General features: G+C 40.5%; 1 protein-coding gene across 3 annotated transcripts in view; it reads left to right on the top strand.

Annotated features, from left to right (window-relative positions):
- Positions 1-21,194, top strand: part of ALPK2 (alpha kinase 2) — a 55,193-nt gene that overhangs the window by 19,824 nt on the left and 14,175 nt on the right. For 2 of the 3 annotated variants that reach the window (XM_085300185.1, XM_085300184.1), the window contains exons 6-9: positions 5,606-5,880; positions 6,004-6,092; positions 9,947-10,164; positions 13,734-13,782. In XM_085300185.1, the coding sequence (XP_085156311.1) occupies positions 5,606-5,880; positions 6,004-6,092; positions 9,947-10,164; positions 13,734-13,782 (631 nt within the window). Of the gene's footprint in view, positions 1-1,689; positions 2,333-5,605; positions 5,881-6,003; positions 6,093-9,946; positions 10,165-13,733; positions 13,783-21,194 lie in introns of those variants that run through there. The other variant, XM_085300187.1, reaches the window with a different exon arrangement.

Genomic DNA, 21,194 nt, shown 5'->3' with positions numbered 1-21,194 from the left:
TCATAACTCTTGTCTTTTTCTCTTGTCAGTTCAAAGGATTATTGGATAATTCAGGTTGGAAGGGACCTCAGGGGGTCATCTCCTGCTGAAAGCAGGGTCAGTTATGGGCTCAGATCAGCTTGCTCTGGGCTTTATCCAGTCAGCTGTTGAAAACCTGCGCAATATCTTCGGGCAACCTCTTCCACAGCTTGACTGTCCTTGTGAAAAAGTTTCTCCTTATATCCAGCCTGAACCTCTGTTTTGTCAGCCTATGCCTATTGTTTCTTATCCTTCTGCCATGCACCACTGTGTAGAGCCTGGCCCTGTTTTCTTGATGACCTACTTGTAAATATGCTAGGACTCTCAAAGCCTTCCCTTCTCCAGGCTAAACAAACCCCAGTCCCTCACCATCTCTTCATAGGGCAAGTGCTTCAGTCCCCTGGCCGTCTTTTTGGCCCTCTAGGTGTTTGTTCAAGTTGGTTGATGTCTTTCCTGTATTCGGGGCCCCAGAACTGTGGTCTAATGAGGGCTGAGTAGGAGACTCAGTAGGTCACTTCTCTTGACCTACTGGCTATGCTTCTGTTGACACAGCCCAGGATGCTTTTGGCCGCCTTTGCTGTCAAGGTGTACTGCTGGCTCATGTTTGTCTTCTGTCTACCAAGGCCCCCTCAGCCCTTTCAGCAGAGTTACTCCCCAGCCAGGCTGTATCGTTCAAGGGGTTCTTCCTTCCCAGATGCAGTATTTACATTTGTCCTTGTGAAATTTCTTAAGGTTCCTGTCAGCCCATTCCTCCAGCTTGTCCAGGTCGCTCTGGGAGGCAGCTCAGCACTTCAGCATATTGACTGCTCCCCAGTTCAGTGTCATCCTCAAACTTTGTGAGCAGGCGCTCTGTTGCCTCTTCTGGGTCATTGATAAAGATGTAAAAGAGAAAGGTCTAAGATTTAACCCCTGTGGTATTCCATTTGTTATTTAGCATTCAGGCAGAGCATGTCCTTATCTGGTCCCAGGGACTGGCATGGGTCAAGTTCTCTAAGTAATCCCTGATTCAATTCTCATGCAGTGCTGGTAATTTTTGTCTTCCCTGAACCGTGTCACTGAGCATAGAGGCCTGTGAGACCTTGTTAGCAAAGACTGAGGCAAGGAAGGCATTGAGCACCTCGGCCTTATCTGTGTCTGCTGTCACTGAATCACCCGTTCCATTCAGCAACCCACCCACATTTTCCCTTTTCAGCCTTCTGCTACTGATAAAGCACTAGAAGCTCTTTTTGTTGCCCTTGACATTCCTTGGGTGTCTCAACTCCATTTTCTGATGGATGCAACACTGGTTGCTCTAGGACTAAGAAAACATTTTTGTGGCACATTTTTTCAAGAGAGTTTCTCTTAAATGAAATGTATGCATTCACAAAGCTGGCACTGCCCTCAGAACGCACTATGTTTACTACACTCTGTTTTGCACACAGCCAGATACAATAGGACAACATGTTTTATCAGTTGCTCCATTCTCAGGCAGCTCTGAAAACATAAGCCTTTTTCTCTGTCTACATGAGGTGCATTTTCACTTTAAACAAAAGATATACTTCAAGGGAGAAAAGCAATTTAAGGAATACTGAATTTGTTTCAGATCTAGATTTGGATTTTTAATTTCTTTAAATCATAGAGATACTGACCTCTGGACTACAGCTATAGTATCTCACCACTTTTTGTTTACAGGCAGAAGCCCAATGATGAAAATACCTCAAAGATGTGACTGGTCTACAAACTATATGCAACCTTTTGACAATCACCCCAAGGGAAACTGTGGGAATCCCTCAAAGCTGTTAGATCAGTGCTGTATTTTTCTGGATATCTTTCCCTTTCTGCACTAAACTTTGCTGTGTTATCAAAGATGAAATTCCCTTTTAATTCGTGAGAGTTTCATAGGTGAAGTGCCTTCCTGTAGGATAGACTAGTTTGTGCAGAGGGATAGAGCGCACGCTGCGACAGACTATTGATTKGAACTTGGCTGTCTGTGTAACTTTCCGTTAACTTGACGCATTGGCACTTCACATATAGTAAACAATGAAATAGCACAGCATCACACAGAGACTTACTCGCACACAYGCACACGCAGCCCATAAAGCTCTTTTGGCAGACAGACTTGCCAGTGGTGTTTGAACACATGGTCTTTGCAAGTCATCTGCTATGTAACTTTACTCCAAAAGAAAGGCAGACATTAAGATTTGGAATACTTTCCCCATGTGTTATCTTGTCTTTAATCACACTCGGCATATGTCTTGATGTGCTGCAACTAAAGATAGTACATTGCAAATTGGTTTATCATTTCTGAACACATTGTACTAGTCCAGTGCTTCATTCAGCCAATTGATTTTTCTTTCTTCAAGAATAAAATTAAACATTTAGTTCATCTTTAAAATAAAGACAGGACTTTTCATTTAGCAGCACTGTATAACTTTTGATTAATAGTAGGTGGAGGTAAGAGCATTTTAATTCTAGCTTTATATTTGTGCTGTTTGCTCTATGCTTCAAAGAGAGGCAGTCGTTTACATAGTCTAAACCGGAGGTTACTACAAAGGGGAAATGGAAAGATTTCATTATTGTGTAATGTACAGCTTCTCTGCTCCTGATTATCTTTTCCATTGAAGTTCCTTGAAATGTTGAAGAAAGACTCTCCTTGAAGAGAGACTTAAAGTGTAGTTAGAATTTTTCAGTTCTTTTTTTCCACAGTGCTTAAGTTTAACCACTTTATTTATTACTTTATTTTTGATCCATTTATATTTCTGTGGTAATTTAAAGCTGTGAAATCCATAATCTTAGAATCATGGAATCATAGAATCAGTAAGGTTGGAAGGGACCTCTGGAGATCATCTAGTCCAACCTCCCTGCTCAGCACGGTCACCTACAGCGTGTCAGACAGGGTTGCATCCAGGTGGGCCTTGGAGATCTCCAGAGAAGGAGACTCCACAACCTCTCTGGGCAACCTGGTCCAGGGCTCCGTCACTCTCACAGGGAAGAAATTCCCCCTCACGGTCAGGCAGAACTTCCTGTGCTTCAATTTCTGCCCGTTGCCTCTTTTCCTGTCACACGGGACAACTGAAAAGAGTTTGTCCCCGTCCCCTTGACACCCTCCCTTCAGGTACTTGTACACACTGATCAGATCCCCCCTCAGCCTTCTCTCCTCCAGGCTAAACAGGCCCAGCTCTCGCAGCCGTTCCTCATAGGGCAGGTGCTCCAGCCCTCTGATCATCCTCGTAGCCCTACGCTGGACTCTCTCCAGTAGCTCCATGTCTCTCTTCGACTGGGCAGCCCAGAACTGGACACAGTACTTGAGATGAGGCCGCCCCAGGGCTGAGTAGAGGGGCAGGATCACCTCCCTCCACCTGCTGGCAACACTCTGCCTGATGCACCCCAGGAGACCATTGGCCTTCCTGGCCACAAGGGCACATTGCTGGCTCATGGTCCACCAGCACTCCCAGGTCCTTCTCTGCAGAGCTGCTCTCCAGCAGGGCAGCCCCCAGCCTGTACTGGTGCCTGGGGTTGTTCCTCCCTAGGTGCAGGACCCTGCACTTGCCCTTGTTGAACCTCAGGAGGTTCCTCTCTGCCCAGCCCTCCAGCCTGACCAGCTCTCTCTGAATGGCAGCACAGCCCTCCGGTGTGTCAGCCCCTCCTCCCACCTTGGGATCATCGGTAAACTTGCTGAGGAGGCACTCTGTCCCCTCATCCAGGTCATTGATGAAGAAGTTGAACAGGACAGGACCCAGTACCGAGCCCTGGGGGACTCCACTAGCCACAGGCCTCCAACTAGACTCCAYGCCACTGATGATGACCCTCTGAGCTCTGCCTTTCAGCCAGTTCTCAATCCACCTCACTGTCCACTTGTCTAACCCACACTTCCTGAGCTTCTCTAGGAGGATGTTATGGGAGACAGTGTTGAAAGCCTTGCTGAAGTCAAGGGTCACAACATCCACTGCTCTCCCCTCATCTACCCAGCCAGKCATTCCATCATGGAAGGCTATCAGGTTGGTTAAGCAGGATTTCCCCTTGGTGAATCCATGCTGACTGCTCCTGATCACCTTCTTTTCCTCCATAAGCTTGAAGATGAYGTATAGGATGAACTATTCCATCACCTTTCCAGGGATGGAGGTGAGGCTGACAGGCTTGTAGTTGCCTAGGTCGTCCTCCTTGCCCTTTTTGAAGACTGGAGTGACATTGGCTTTCTTCCAGTCCTCAGCCACTTCTCCAGTTCTCCAGGACTTTTCCAAGATGATGGAGAGTGGCCTGGCAACAATATCCACCAGCTCCCTCAGTACCCGTGGGTGCATCCTATCTGGGTCCATAGATTTGTGGATGYCTAGCCTGCCCAGAAGGTCTCTAATCCTTTCCTCCTCAACCAAAGSAAAGTCTTCCCTTCTCCRGACTTTCTCCYTCACGTCCAGGCTGCAGGATTCCTGAGGGCTGCCCTTAGCAGTGAAGACTGAAGCAYAGAAGGCATTCAGTAATTCTGCCTTCTCTGTACCCCTYRTCACCAGGGCCCCTGCCCCATTCAGTAGCGGGCCCACATTTTCCCTAGTCCTCCTCTTGCTTTATTTCAGCTGTGACAAACTTAGGCATGAATTTTTATGCTAGTGGTACATTCAAAATCCACATAGGGAGATTAGAAAAAGATTACCATACAAAATTATCCAGAATTTAAAGATCAGTCAAATTCATACAGTTGCTCTATGAATGAATTTGGCATGGTAATTTATAAAAACGTAGTTCTGATTCAAAACCACATACAAAATAAAAATCTTCCTCTTTTTTCTGCCTTTTCTAATGAATCTGTTCTTAAACTGGTGCTTGCCAGATTGAAAAGAGATAAACACTTTAACATGCAAGTCTGCAGCACTGGAGCTAGTCTAGTGAATGTGGTTTGTACTGCGAGAGGGAGGTTTTCATTATGGTAGCACTGAGTAAGGACCAGGACCTCAGCTGACTGCCTTTAAAAATGCATGTTGGCAGAATCCCTCCCTGAAAAAGCTCCAAGCTGAAAGCTAAAACAAGCTCTGGGTGTATCAGCAATACCCTTCTTTCTTCAGGCTTTTCTGAAAAGCCAGGCTAATTTCAGAGAAGCTTTCTGAAATTAACTTGTGCAAATTGGTCACAGAGCTGTATTTTACTTTTAGATTCATAGCTACATACACTGCTGCACATTAGCTTTATTACTGTCTCTGCCTTTACCGAAACACAGAGTTGGAAGGATCTCTGTATTCCCTCAATTCCTCTTTAGTTCTCAGGCAGCTTGACTTGCTTCACATTTCTGTGAAGCGCCAGTTTACAATTGTATTAGTAGGTTTTAGAACAGCTTTTGTGACTTTTTCCTCCAGTTTTTCTGATACCTTCTGTATTCTCTGCTTATGAACGTGAACTGCCCCCTTTCTCCATGCTGACTTTAGACAATACAGAAAACAAGCWACATCAAGGGGGCAGAATCCCAGCACTATCCTAACACACGTGAAGCTGTGTGTTCCATTTCCTGAGAGCTTGTTCGTTAATCCTCAATGCAGAGATCCGTTTCTCTTCCCATGTGCACCCCTTTCCCTGCTGACTGCAGAAGGATGGTGCAGAACAAAGTGGCATTGTGTTTTAGGTCTAGAAGAAATTGAATTCATGCAGCTCATGTTCAGAGAAGATTTCATCAGTGATAGCTATTTTGGTGGGAACCTGCATGGAATAATTGCTACAGAAGAGCTTCACTTTGGGGAAGGCATGCACCGGAAAGCATTCCGCAGCAAAGTGATGCAAGGCCTGGTGCCGGTGTTTAGTCCTGGCCACCCCTGCGTTCTCAAAGTGCACAGTGCTATCATGTATGGGACCAAGAGCAAGGATGATCTAGTTCAAAAGAATTACAAACTAGCACTGCAGGTAAGGTTTCCCTGTCCTCTTCAAACAAGAGTTTGGGGGAAAAGCTGTTTTTCAAATGTTCAAACAGCTGATCCATTAAATGTTTTGAGTAATATTCCATAGGCATATCTGTTTGTAATGTAGGAATGCTATATCCAAAATACTGCAAGAGAGTATGCGAAGATATATGCTGCAGAGGCTGAACCTTTGGAAGGCTTTGGAGAAGTACCAGAGTGAGTATATGTACGCAAACACACACACACACACACACACACATATATGTATATGTTATCCTTGGCACACCTGCCTGCTGACTGCTAGGAGTGACCTCTAGAGAGGAAGGATCCTAAGAACAGTGATACAAAGGAGGCATAATCAAAATAATATCAGGTATCAAGATGGCAAGATCAATTCCATTCATATTAGAAAAAGAGAAAAAGGAGTAAAGAGTAAGTAGCAGAGATGTAAGAGCGAAAGCCCTGATTTTGATCTACATTGAGAGTAAATTACTCATATTAATAAAGTAACACCAGTATGTGATACCAGTAGTATCACCTAATAACACTAGGTGATAAGCCAAGCCTTTCAACTTCCCAGTAAAAATAAAATCTTGAGAGATATCATTCTAAAGCTTGTATGAATCACTTCTTAGGCAGATTTTCTAAGCAAAGAGAGCTTAAGCCAGAAAGCTTGGCTCTGGTTCTGGATTTTTCAAAAGATGAATTGTTTTATTTCATATCAGAAGTTTTCCATTTCTCGCATACGGGTGCATCAGGCAAATAGCTGAGTATAGACTCATCTCTGCCCCTGAGGCTGGGAAATGACACCTTGAGGGTTTAGTAAGAGATCTTTTTCAAAGGATTTGCTGTTCTGGTGTCAGGCTACCATGTAGAGTTGAATTTGCAAAGGATGATTGAAATTCCGCCTACCTTGCTTCAAGGATAAGACCTACATGCTTGACAGCAGACTAAATCTGCCTCTCCTTCTAGATGACGCAAGATCTTCTCAGCTGCACTGAATCACTGAAAAAAAAAGTTAGAAGTAACTGTTCTCAGCAGCCTCCATAGAAAATTCTAGTTAGTTGTCCTGGAGACCCTATCCACAGGACATTTTAATGCCTTGACTCAAACTGCAAAAAGCTAAGCTTTTGCTAATCAAATACAGCATGCGATTTTGATATCTGCACTATATCTTTCCCTCTTTACTAATTAGGAGAATTTATATCCATGTCATTCACAGTAGCAGCTGTTTCACACAACACCAGAATGGAAGAGGAAGGCTGGAGTGATTCCATTTGGGTATTTTGTGTGCTGTATGCATGCTCAGTATGGCTGCTTTATTTTCTTTGCAGCACTTAGATAAAATTGTCAGTTTGGTGACAGGAGGTTCATCAGAGGAAAAAAAAGAGTTCCCACATAAGGATTCTAACTGGTATTGTATTTTCAAAACCGTACTTCATACGTTTTTCAGTGAGAGTTTTTTGTAATTCTGCAGTAAAATGTGGGCAAAAACCTTGTGGCTCTACTAATTCTATGCTGACACTTACAAAGGTTTTCCAAATAAGTCACGTCAGCAGCACTTAAAATCAACCTCTGGAATGTTTCCTTAAAGAAACCTTTTTAGAACTAGAACTAGTGGTAAATTCTTCTAGGTAAATATCTGTGGAAGTCAGACTTCCTTCTGGAATTATGTTGCTTGTGGCAAAATTTCTATTTGAGAAATTTCTGTACGTACAGGATATAACCTCTAATTTTGATAGGAGAGCATACACACACACTGCAGAAGCTAGACGTCTGGTGCAAAGAGCAGACACATGGAAACTTCAGATCTGGTTGCATTATTTGAAACAACTGGCTGGAAGACAGCAGCCTGGGAAGAGAAGAGAGGGCATGCATATGCATGTTTTGTGTTGCTTTTTAATTGCAAAACTTCAAGGCTGGATTGCTTTCTTCTACCCAGCCCTTGTCAGAGCAAATTTGTATTTAAAGGAAGGTGTATTGCTTACAACATTTTATAAGAGAAATAGAGAGGCTTTCCTGAGCAAGAGAAAGGTCCTCCACATTCTCATGCTAATTTTAAGGCTGCAGCCCTRGGCTATCTGCTCATTTTTGATTGTATGAGAAAGGTAAGAAAAGGAAAGAGAAAGCACTGTAACAGTCACTGTCATGGCAGCTAGACATTTATAAAGGACTGGAAGGGAGACAGAGGGATTCTGTGGCSTTAAGGTTATTATTGTATTTTCACCATGGAGCACAACTAACACTTTCGTTAACCAGTGGCCCACTTTTTTTCCTTTCAGTGTTTATAAATGTGAAGGTAACAAAGCCATGTCTGCTAATATAAGCCGATAATTTTAAGGATACTGGTAGAGCTAAGGTGATATCATCCTTTGAGTGAGCAGGTTAGTTTAGTAGTAGACAAGTACCTAGTCTCGAGCTGATTGTTACTTAGAAAAGCTCTACCAGTACAAAGGCCATTTGTACCAATTGAACTGGGACAGTAATGGTAAAATATCCTAATCATGAACAGATTAATAATGTCAATAAAGCTTGACTGTGGAATAGGACTAGAAGACTTATAAGGGAGTATTCTGGTTATGTGTGGGTCTCTGCCCCACGACTAAATCTTCTCGACCCCCTTTAGATGTATGTACAGCACCTCCGTTCATTCATGACTCTGCTATTTCCAGAATCCCGCTTCTCTGGTGTAAATGTATTTCTGGCAGTAATTATAGCACCCCTTTGGCAGTATTGCTGTAAGAGATAAGGCTGTTTGCAAGGAAAGAAGTAACTAGAAACCTGTTTCATATAAAACTGATGACAGTCATTTCTCCCATTTGTTCTGAGGCAGTGCCAGGAGCTTTTGTGAGCTAGCTGATAAAATATGGTAATGTTCTGTGACAAACTCCAGCTGACAAAAAGACTTCCAAATGACATTATCTCAAAGCAGTATTTAATTTCACTTGCATGCACACTGATGTCACATTTCTCCTTTCATTATTACGTCTAAGGTTTTAATTTGGGAAATTTATATTGTAGTATCAGTGCTGCCTGGTGAGAATGCTGAGTTATTCCAGTGTAAGCAGGAGCAGGAGACTGTTGGCAAGGCAGCACACTGCTTTCCAGTCAACAAGAGTTCTGTTAATCAAGAAGTTCATGTTACCAGTGGGACAGGTACTTCCTTCCAGACTGTTGTCATTCTCACTTCACATTTAGTCTTCCTCTCTGGGAACTCCAAACACACTTTTTTTTTTTTTTTTTCTTTTTTTTTTGGATACGAGTTTTTGGCATGGTGCATCTTTACCTATAAATGGACCTAGTCTAGATTCCTAGAAAACTTGCAAGTCTTTCTGACTAAACTAGCTCAATTTTTAAGTGAATAAAATTAGGTGATTTTTTTTCCAGTTTGCAGTTTCCTGAAAATTTCATTCAGAATTAGTTGAAGTCTTCTGACCTGGATCCAAACTTTGTCAAAGTCCAAGAATCTTCAGATTCCAGATCTTCCCTTGAGCCACTTTGTCCTGAGAACCTTATGATCTCTCCAAAGACATTCTTGTTTCCTTTTACTGCTTGGCAAAATAGTTGCTTTGTATTTTCATTATAAAACTGTTTGCTAATTTTGGATGTGTCAGGTTTTAGAAGTCTATTCTAAGAAATCTTCCATTTACACTGGTCTTGGGCAAAGCTTTTTCTGCAGTGGATAGAATTTGCAGGTGCCTAAAACCTCTGAAAGGTGAGTCCAACTGAGCAGTTAAAACCATGAGCAGTTTAAACTCCAAAATGAGCAGGCATCTTGTATTGTGCAGAGTTTAGGTTTTGGGACATATTAGGACAGTGTTAGAAATTACACTCTGAAAATTGTAAGTTTAGACCTGACTAAATAATACAAAGAAATAAAACATAAAACAGAATGTGATCATCTTCTAGAGCACCTAGAAGATCAGAGTCCTACTCGGATGTCTCCCAGATTGGTTTAGACTTGGTAACTGTTTATTCAGTCTCTGAGACCAATGGCCAGACTGTCTCTTTCTTACTTCTTTATTGACAGAGCTCAGTGAGGTTTAGGAGTTTTTATCCCTTTATTTCAGGATCATTCCTATTTTTCTTGTTCATCGCCCTGCAAATAACATCCCCTATGCCACAGTGGAGGAGGAGCTGATTGGGGAATTTGTGAAATACTCTGTCAAGGATGGCAAGGAAATCAGTTTCCTGAGAAGAGACTCAGAGGCTGGCCAGAAGTGTTGCACCTTCCAGCACTGGGTGTATGAGAAGACCAATGGGAGCTTGCTCGTCACTGACCTGCAAGGTGAGTTGTCTGAATTGAGGCAATCAGATGGCTCTGCCGTGATACAGACTGGTAGCCACCCGCAGTCAGTCCCAGTAACTGCAGAATTTCCAGAGACTTGTTCCATAGCAATGTTATTCTCAGCTTTCTGTGGCCTATTGGCCGTGCTGTATGTGCACCTTCTATAACCCTGTATTTGGAAAGGTCTTCCCCAAACGGAGACCAATACCGTGGCCCRCAACTGGTAACACAGGTAGGGCATCTCTGCCTGTAGGTGTGGACACTAGGAGCTGGCTCTGCCCATGAGATGCYTGCAGAGGCAGTGTCACCATGCTCATGTGGCTTATCTTGTACACAAACTGATAAATCTGCATATTGCTACACTAAATGTCCCTATCACTTGAAACTGTTGGTTCAGGAACCTTGAGTCATGTGTCAGAAGCATTGTATACAGGCCATTGCTGTACCTCTTGTGAAAAGTTTTTGTTACTTCTGAATCCCTTGTGACTGATTCCTCATCTGGATAGTTGACCTACTGTTTGCCCCTCACCCTGGATGCTCAAGGAGTTCTTTTGTGTCTTATCCTTGGATGTCTTACCAGGAATTCAGGAGTCTTCCAAATGCACCAGAAAGCAGTCCCCAGCAAAAGGCYAAATCATTACTATACATTACAACCTGATCTGGGAACAACATGTTCTATGTAATTTGAACAGGTCATCTATTTAGATGCCTAAGTGTAAACTCAAGTGCCTTATCTACAAGCATCAATACAAGCTTTTAGGTAAAAGCTGTAGCGTACCAAGGGTGAAAAGGAAATGAGTATTTGGGCATGAAAATCTAGTGGTCCCATCCTCTCAGTTTGTGAATGCACTGAGTACCTTCTCTAGCAGCACAAGAGATACAACCTGACCCCTATTGGGCATTGCCAGCAGTTCTAGGAGTCACACAGCGAAATACTATGGAGTCTATTATATTCTTAATATCTCTAAAGAGGATTTAAATCATGCATTAGCATGCATTTATCTATTGCATGAAGATAATTTTTACCTACAGTAGGTTAATCTACAGACTTAAGACCACATTCAACTCTCGGGTTGAAACCTTGTATTTTTTACAAGTCAATTCTTCRTGTATTTACTCCACATTGTTTCTGGTAAACGTAAACAGTTTATTTTTAGCAACTCTAATGATCTTAGCAAATTTTTTTGAGCACTTCCTAGCCTCTGAAGCTCCAGCTTTCCCTGCTGTCCTTTCCTCCTTCACATTTCCTTCTACCTTCTTATGGGCAGAAGGAACCCGCATGTCTCAGCTGCATAGTTCTTGTGGCCAAAGGAAGAACCTTACATAAAAGGGCCGCATCTGAGATATGTTTAGTTCCCCCTATTGCAGACAGGGATTACAAAAATAAATAAATAAAAGTGCTGTAACCTCCCACAGTTGGTATCATCATAGCTTGTACCTCATGTTTGGGAAATGGCTGTGCCACTCTGTGATTCCCTCTCCATCATCACTGTGACTGCTTTAGCCATTCAGTAACAAGAGGTTAGAAGCAGCGCTGAAATCTGAACCTGTTATGCAAACAAGAAAGTCTCATAACTGCAGTTTCCAGCGAACAGTGGCTGCCACAGTAAGAGCAGAGGGCTGTGAAGGGATTCAGAGGCATCACAGCAATACAACTGCATTACAATAGCAAGATTAGTGTCATGGAAACCATCCCTCAAGATTAAAAATGAACTGCTATACAAAACTTTTTATAATTCTTAAAATTGTAGTTTAAGCTATTAAAGTGCCAGAGGAACCATAGACAAGATATTTATTGGGGACGTAAGTTTTATTTTAATTGAAATCTTTCTCAGTTTCATGCAAGCACAGAAGTCCGGTCTTTGAAAGTGCCTTTGGCTAAGTGAATGGAGAAACAATACAAATACASATTTTTAAACAATTCAGATGTGTGCTCTTTTTATACAGCATGGTGCAGGTTAGAATAAAAGATAGGAGAGAGTTAGGATATTTTCTTTTCTAGTTTCTTATAAGTGCACTGTGTTTATTTGGTATGCATGTTATCCCTAGGGAAGAGAAAGAAATTAATTAATTGCCTACTCTGGCAGCTGAGGCAAGTATTTATTGGCCCATACAATAGTATAATGTTTGTATAAAACAGCAGAGGAAGGAAATTCTTACTTAGCTTAAGTTCTTATAATAAAGCATTTTGAAAAATGAAAAAAAAAAAAACAAATCTTATGCTCTTAAACAGGAGAACTGTTCTTCCACGAATGTCCCCTTAGTAAATGAGTCAAGCCTAGAGGATTTTTGCCTCACCTCCCAGAGGTTAATTAAACACCTTGTGAATGAGACTTCAGTTGTTAACAGCATCCTTCTCCTTCACTTTTTCTTATATTTAAACACACATCAACAATCTCTCAACAGTGGAATGCTCCACACTTAGGGTCCTGGCTGTGTTTGAAGAAATGTGTTTCCTCAAAAAAAAAGAACAAGGGTAAAGAAATGCCTTTCCCACATTTACTAACTGCTGCCTTTATGCTCCTACGGGTGCGACTCTTTCTCACTGCAGAAATGCTGAGCTGTATGCAACACAGTATATGTGTATGTATTTGAAATAAAGAAAGGCAGAGCCTGCTTTAAGATCTCTAAGGAAAGGTGGAATGTTAGAAAATAACCTGTACCCTTTAACATGAGAAGCCAGGAAAACTAGCAACAAAGCATCTAAACAAGACCCTTAAAATAATTAAAGGGGAGAAGAAATGGCAAAATGCTAGCCTGAGGGAAGCACAACAGCAGATCTGGTATCTGAGCCTGTATAATGATTGCTGCCACAAAGGGCAACATACCTCTGTGGCTGTTGAGGAGAAACATAATTCCTCTCTGATCACCTTATTGTTAGAGTATCTAGGCTGCATTTTTCAGGCATCCTAGTTGAGATTTCTTAGGGTATTGTCAAAGGAAAAATGGTACCGAGACCATCATTTTTCTGTACAGAAAAAACACATGCTACAGGACTAGATTTTGCCTATAAAATGAATGAAGGGTCAAGTTAAAGAAAATAAAAGTTTTGGGAAATACTGACTGACGAAGACTTTTGAATCTCTCACTCCAAAAGTAAATCCAAGGTTGGTTGATCAGGTTGATTAGCAAAGCAGTCTCTCATTGATATATATTGTAGCTCAAGTTTGCAAAGCAGACAAACCCACAAAACCGTAAGTAACCATACCATCTCATGGCAGATGCATATGCAAGGATTATGGATGTTCTCTTAAAATGCGGTCATCAGCATGTATCCCCCCAGTGACTATCCAGCACAGAAGACAAATTATGCTCTATTTATCACCTCCCTCTCTGTAACTTAGTGTTATGACACTGACTTCTAGAAATTCTTAGTGATACAGAGCCCAAACATCCTGTTTTTAATTGAGATACATTAAAATGTTCTGTCAAAATGGTGACAATTAAAATGAAAAGCATGAATTGTTAAATAATATTTTAATATCTCTATCTGTGACTCTTTTAAATCTGAAGATATTCCTAGAAATGCTAATGTAATGCAAGCTCTCTATTTCCTTGATGCCTTGTAGGTGTAGGAATGAAGTTAACTGACGTTGGCATAGCAACATTGACCAAAGGGTGAGTGAAAAATTATTTCTCAATGGCATGGTTTTGCTTTACACGTCAGACTCTTCACAGTATAAATATGTTGGAGGAGAGTACATCAGAAATCTATTTTTGATTTAACCTTAGAAAAAAGCAGTCCTCAACTGATTTCTGACTTCTTTTTGTTCATATTTATGGGAACCCTCCTTCAAGGGAAACACATTCATTTAATTCTAGAAGGGGATGTGCTATAGATTTTGCTTTGTTTTCGTTTTTGCCTCCCTTAAAATAGATTTATTCAAAGGGCATCTCAAGAGTGGAATCAAGGTCTCTGGTGTATTACAAACAAGCCCCTTTACCTGGCAGTATATCAGCTAGAGGAAAGTAGGGCTGAAAAAGCAGTGCCAACACTGGCTGCAGCTTGGGTTACAAGGGAACACCTGATGTTTGTGCTGTTGAGAGCTTATGACCACAGAGGGAATGTCTCTGGATCCAGCATACTCTAACATATGTGTGAGGATACAGGCCTTTAATGTTCTATCTTTTTTCCACCTTTTCTTTTCTCCCAAGTTTTTATTCATTCAAGCTTCTTAATATACCACAGAGCCATTGCTAGAAATAGGCAATGTAGGCAGTCAKTCAAAGTAGCTAGTTGCTGGAAAGAGCGAGGTATGGGGGGACAGCAAAAGAGCCACAGTCCTAATGTCCACTTTATCTGTACTACTGCCTAGAAAGCCAGACCAGCTATTACACTTTGCTCCTGAAAGAAGAGTCTGGATGTAGTATTYACCACTGCAGGAAGGAACTGTCACCACTACCCATCCCAACCCCTCTGTCACAATGCGAACAGCAAGTCCGTCTCCACTAGTCTGTCTCCCAGGTTTGCCTGTTCCCTGGATCTCCCTCTTTCTGTGGCAAATGTTGTTCTTCCCTTGGAATGGCAATATCAGTTTTGCCTACATTGTTAGAGATGCTGCATAAATAACAATTAAAATAAATAGACTTTCTCTGTCACTAGTGTAAGTAAATTCTATTGTTAGGGGGTAAAATCACTGCATGAAATCTTGGTTCCATTCAAATCAATGGAAGATTTGCTGAAACTAGGATTTTTTGCACACAGATTTTGGATTAATCATTGTGAATTCTTGTGGCAGGTCTGGTACTACACTGTGTACCTGCAGAAGAGTATTTTAAATGTTCAGAGGCCTACAGAAAGTAGGTATAACCTTTGTGCGTTACACCATGGAGCTTAGAAGCAGTCGGGCTGGCTCTGTCCCATTTCCTGCTGATCTAATATATCAGACACTAGCTGCTTCTAGGCACTTAACATAACCCTGAAGATACACATGATGAGCAATGTATGCAAAGCATTAGTAGGAATAAATCTTTCTCATAGCCAGTCTGGTATTATCTTTTGAACACCACCAGTTTTTCCAGTGAAAATGAGTGCTGTTTCATTTTTACAGAAAGAATATAAAAAATTACTCTCATTGATACATTYACTCAGAGATCTAATGTTTAGTTGAAACATGCTAAATTGTTTTCCCCAATAGTATCATGCCGCAGTGAGTTCCAGTGATCTAATGCGTCATATAGTAATGTATTTCCTGTTACCAATTGTATGTCATTGGAGAACATTCAGTAATTCAACTCTTKAATCATAATGACTATAATGTTTTTTTTCTTTTTACCAGAAAAAGTACTTCTTCCAGTACTTCTTTCCTTAAGCACATTTCTTTTTCCATGACTATATATTATTCTCCTCCCACATGCACACAAGCTGTGTTGTTGGTGTTGTCACCATTCTGTTCCATGGCATCCTACACRGTTTTCCAGGTAAATGCCTGGAAATGCATATTCTCTCATAAGAAACTGATAGAAAAAAGACAGATCTGATCACATATATTCAGTCTTTGTGCTGAATGTGAGTTTTTCTATATCCCAATGGTATAGGAAAAAAAATCCCTCACAACAGCTTTTAAATTATTAAACATTTGATGCCATAATATTCTGGGAAAATCCTTAACATTTTTCATGCTGGCACCCTTTCAGAACTTAGATTTACTTTTTAACTGAGTATCCAAAGTGAAATTAGTTGAATTATTCTTGCATTATCCTGTTAGAAAACAAAGAAGTTATAAAAATTTTATTTGGGCAACACTGTTCTCTGGAATTAAGAGATTTATAGAAAGGCTTTAATGGATATTGTTATCTAGCTTAGTGTGGGAAATTACTCCTATAAGAACACATCTTGGACTAAGAAATAGGACGATGAAGTGAGAAAACGAATATACAATGCAGGCTGTAGTAAGGATCAGCTCCGTCAGACATTCCCTTCATAAACAACTTCTTTAAAACGCTGCATCATTGTTTGACATTTAGCTGATGATACTGGTACAAGGCAGGAGATTTTTTTCTAGTCTGGTATTTTACCTTCATTGCTCATTTCACAGAAATGATATGTCTGCATTAATATCTTCAGTCTGATTTTTAATACAGGAAGCCTGGATGGGGAAAACAAAGAAGTACACAGAACTCACCCATAGTATAGGCTATTGCTACCATTGGGAAAATGCAACCATATCAATGAGACATTGTAAATTTTACATGTCAGGGGTATGATTGTAAATCATACGTAGTCACACTTGGCTAAAAATTATAGTGTGATCCTGATATTCTTTGACTATATTGCGAGAGAAAATACAAAGACAATTTTTGAATGTAATTGCCTATATGAATTCTAATTCATATAATTCATCTAATAATTCATCTAAATCACTCTAATTCTACCCCCCGCCTTGCAGAGGTAATGCCCTCACTGATCATGGCTATATCCTCTCTCAAATTCTTCCAAGCCTTGGGAAATGCTTCTATGATCCTTGGTGAATGGAAAAACATTCATGTTGTTTCTGATCAAAATGGAAATTAAATAAAATGCTAACTTCACTCTGACATTAAAACAGAGGAAAAAAGAAAAAGGAAACAATATCCACCACTCTCTGTGCTCATAGTGTAATCAAGCTTCCAAATAATCTGATGTCATGGCACAAACTGTTAAGTGATGATTTTACAAAAGCCAATATGGCAACTGTCATGAATTATTCATGACTATTATTTTTCCCCAAATGTTTTGTGTAAACCAAGCACAAGAAACAGAACATACTAAAATTTTTAAAATTTTGTGCACATATTCAGCAATGCTCATTGCCATTAATCTCTTCTTTTATTGGCCAGACTCATATTCCAAGTCCACATGAACATTTCTGAATGAGCATTTATGTATCCAGTGCCTTTATTTTTCCTCTGCTTCCTGTAGAAGTTGTGGAGTGACTGATGTTTTCAATAATTGACACTCTTTAAACGAATTCTTATCTTTCATCCTTTCTGTGTATGTGAGTTGAAAAGCAAACACAAAGGCAAAGGGAAGGTTATTCAATGCACTGAAGTAGATGCAATAAAGTTTCTGTCACTTGGGGGCGAAGTTTAACTATAATCACAAAAGCCTGAAAAGTTTTTAATTTGGCCACTGGAGCGCACCAGAGTTAGGAAAGCAATCCTTTAAATAAGATTTTTAATGTGTTCTTTGCCAAACTTAAACAAAAATAATAGAACAGAGTGACTGGCTTTTAAGTGCAAGCAGCAAACCAATTTAGAAGCTATGCACAAGTGCCCAGGTTTGTAGCCTGGAATGGTAAACACAAACACGAAGGAACTGGGGACACAGTGACCTGCAGTCATTACTGATTAACAAGAGCACTGTTTCATAGAATGGTAAGGTTGGAAGGGACCTCTGGAGATCATCTAGTCCAACCCTCAGTAGCTCATATGGGGATTGAACTCGTGACCTGGGTATTAGCAGCACCACACTCTAACCAGCTGAGCTAAACCTGCCCCCATTGGCAAACATGGACCTGCAAGTCTGCTTTCAGGGCACTGACAGGTTTAGCTGGGCCCAATGTGGCAACAACAGGCACTGGGGTGGTTAAACTTGGAGCTAAATTTGACATCCTCCCCCTCAGAGTCAAGCAAGATTTGGTTTGTGTCCACCCCCAATTATGCTGTTGGAATTGGCTTTATCTGTTAGTCATTTAATCAGTGAATTAATAGCCCATGCTGTGCAAAATAGTAGATTACTATTTTTCAAGGCTTGGACTGGCCAATAGTTCTATATTACTGAATATAAAGCAGATGAAAGCAATGTATGGACCGTTCAATTTAGAAGCGATTCACTAATGCTGACCTCCTCCCTATTACACGTACCACAAGCTGCAAGAGCACTGAATGGTTTGAATTAAGCTCACAAGTCCTGCCAAACAAGAACAGAGCTATGGTCATTAGGCCTCTGCAGAATAAATGATATGGTCTGGAAGCACGTGAAGGCTTGGTAGAAGCAGTGACTAACAAAGCGCAAACAGCTGGGAGAACTCAGATGCAAAACTTCAGTCTCACATCCATAGATTAATTTTTCTATGGTTGACTATAAGAATTGGAGCTGTCTGCAGAGTGCAGAGYCAAACTAGGCTCATTTGTACCTCTCAGCTTCCAAAATGGACAAGGAATGATGCCTAGGCCACATCTCTAGCCACAAGAGCAAATGCAAACTTGTTATTTTAAGAGAAGAAAAATAAGGATGGCTTGATTTATGAGCAAAGCTAGTGAAAGAAAAATAACCACATTATTAATACAAGTGTTCTGGTCTCTGGTTTTGTTTGCAATGCTCTTACCTCCTTACTGAAAATGSTTTTGGCATTTGCTGAATCCTAAAGCTAAAGTCAGTTAGCAAAGCATTCAAATATTCATTTAAAGTGACTCCTATTCATAGTATTTTCTGAGCACATGCTATTCTTTCTGCTCTTTCTTTAGATGTTCCTTCAAAGACATACAGGAAGTGACAGATACCAAATACAGATATGAAAACAATTTATGCAGTTTATGAATATTTACTCTTCAACTAGGTCAGATGCTAGCCAGTAACGAAATTAAATTCATCCTTTCCAGTCTGGCCACTCATCCTCAGTATAAACTTTACAGATACTCCACTTGAGACATTTTGTTTTTAAATTATATGCTGAGTCCACAAATTTACAACTGCAGTCAGACCCCCTTGCATGAGAAGAATGCGTGCACACTGGAATGACAACAGTCTCCAGTTAAATTTAAGGAACCAGGAATCAAAGATCCCTTACAAAAATTTGTGACTAAATTATTGAGTTTAGGTTGTCCTTTATTCTAGTAAGTTCTGGATGATCAATAGCTAATTATACTGCACCAGTAGAAATTGCTCAAAAATATTGCTGGATGTAAGATTTGGTAATTTAGCTGGTGCACAAACTGCTCTTTAGTTTGCAGTAAAAGTGGACTTTTTGTTGGTGATTTTTTTCATGCCAAGATTATTTCCACAARTAAATGAATGATATCATATCTTAAAGCATTTAAGCTTCCTGTAAGGGAGAAGAACACATGAAGAAATTTCCATTAGCTACAACAAAATGGCTACCAGGGGGGTGGGGGGGGAAGGCAAGAGAGAGAGCAAGAGCAAGAGTGTGTGGTCATTTTGCAGCCACAAATTAAAGTAGCCATCAGTCACTGCAGTGAAACTTATCACTTAACTTACAGCTCTGGAGATTCCTTATCATTAGTATTTCTGCTGGCTCAGTCGAATGCACCTACACAAAGTGCAGGAGGAATGACGCCTTTCAATTAGTCTTGCAGCAGAAATGGAGAATTTCCAGTATGAGAGTGAGCAGGTGCTACCCAGAGACTGTCTGCACAGAGACTCGTTATCTGTTCAGATACTGGCAAATGCATGTATTACATACAGTGCTGCAGCATCCAGCAGTGACACATCATGACAGTAGAAGGTATTTTAATGACAGCTGGTTGAATTACTTGTTGCCCCTGACATTCACTAGGAATTTAGCCTTCATTTCCACAAAGATCCAACAGTTAGTTGAATATTCATAGCAAATTAATCAAAATCCTTCAATCTAAGTTACTGCCCTTTGCTGGCAGTGTATTGCTCTGCTCTCACTGATTTTTGGAATTGGGATCAATGCGTGATATAAAGAGAGTTTCTTGCTGAACACAGGTAGGCTTGCCTGTGGACATTATGTTCTGCTGATGTGTCTGGAGCACTTACCTGATGACTCTAGGAAGGGAACTGAGGTCTAAAGTCTCAAGTCTGTTATTTTCTGAAAGGAGCCAGAGCACATTTCCTGCTCTKGGAGCTCTTGCAGAGCACCAGGCTACAGTCCTGAAGCAACAGTGGTGCTCCTCTTAAACTCTCTTTGGATAAACAAGCACAAATCTTGGAGAGAAAAAAAAAAATAACATTTGAGGTTCATCTGGCTGTTTTTAGCATGCTGGCTGACTGGTTTCTCTAGAGCAGGGCACACTCACCACCTGTTTAACTCRGAGATTAACCTGGTCTGGTATGAAGAGCTTCATATGACAAATAATAGTAAAATTTGTTTGGATCTCTATTTCATTGAAATATATATTTAACACTCAAGAACTCTGACTTCAGAGAAGAATTTGAAACTAAAATGTAGCTATGAGAAGACAGAAAAGACTCCTAAATAAATATAATTAGAAAGCTGAATTCCAAAATAGCTTTTCTTACTGAAGTTAATCTCGAGCAATAATTTCATTTCTGAGAAAAATGAAGGTCTGCTGTCCACTTTACAATTATCTGCAATGCCTTCATCACCATGTTTGCAACAGTTTGTCTGAAATCATTTTGGATCCTGTTTAAAAGCAGCAGCAAAGTCTATAGAAGACCTTTTTGTGGCCTAAAAGGGGACAATGGAGCCTGCAATATATACATTACCATTTTAGTATATTCCCAAATACGCAATATATATTATCTTTCAGATAGGTTTGAGAAATCTTCATATTTGCATTTCCACCAAACCAAAGAGGTTTTCTTCATCCTAGGGTGGAATTATATGTTCTATCATGGTTTGACACATAAGTTGTTTCCCACGTGGTCTTTTCAACTTGGATGGGATGCTAGCAAAGCAGTCAGCCTGAGGTTTCAACTTTTCTATTCCTTCTGTGTACATGAACCCTGGAAATGTGAAATAAGAAAATTAGATACAAGTAGAGACAGAAACCATTCCCTTTTGGTAAAAGGTATTTTAATAGATTTTAACCACTAGCGCTATTTTTTTTGTACAAGAAAATTTGGCAAAATATGTGACAACAAAGAGGTTTATCTGTCAGACAAGAGTTTGAACTTCTCAGGGTAGTACTAYCACTACCACTATGCGGCCTAGCTAACTGAGGAAATAAGTTCTCTAGAATGCTGTGCAAGGACCATGTTGTGTTAATTGAAGTGCTAAATATTTTTAAATTTGATTCTCATACAGTAATAACCTGCAGTTCACATCTCAGGATTTTATACATCTGGTGAACCAAGAGAATAGGGTAGAACAGTTACTTCT

The sequence above is a fragment of the Rhea americana genome, unplaced genomic scaffold (assembly GCF_003343005.1).
Source record: "Rhea americana isolate MKP2758 unplaced genomic scaffold, rheAme1 scaffold_161, whole genome shotgun sequence".
NCBI classification, from domain to species: Eukaryota; Metazoa; Chordata; class Aves; order Rheiformes; family Rheidae; genus Rhea; species Rhea americana.
Note: the sequence above shows the minus strand (reverse complement) of the source record. Positions and strands in the feature narration are given on the sequence as shown.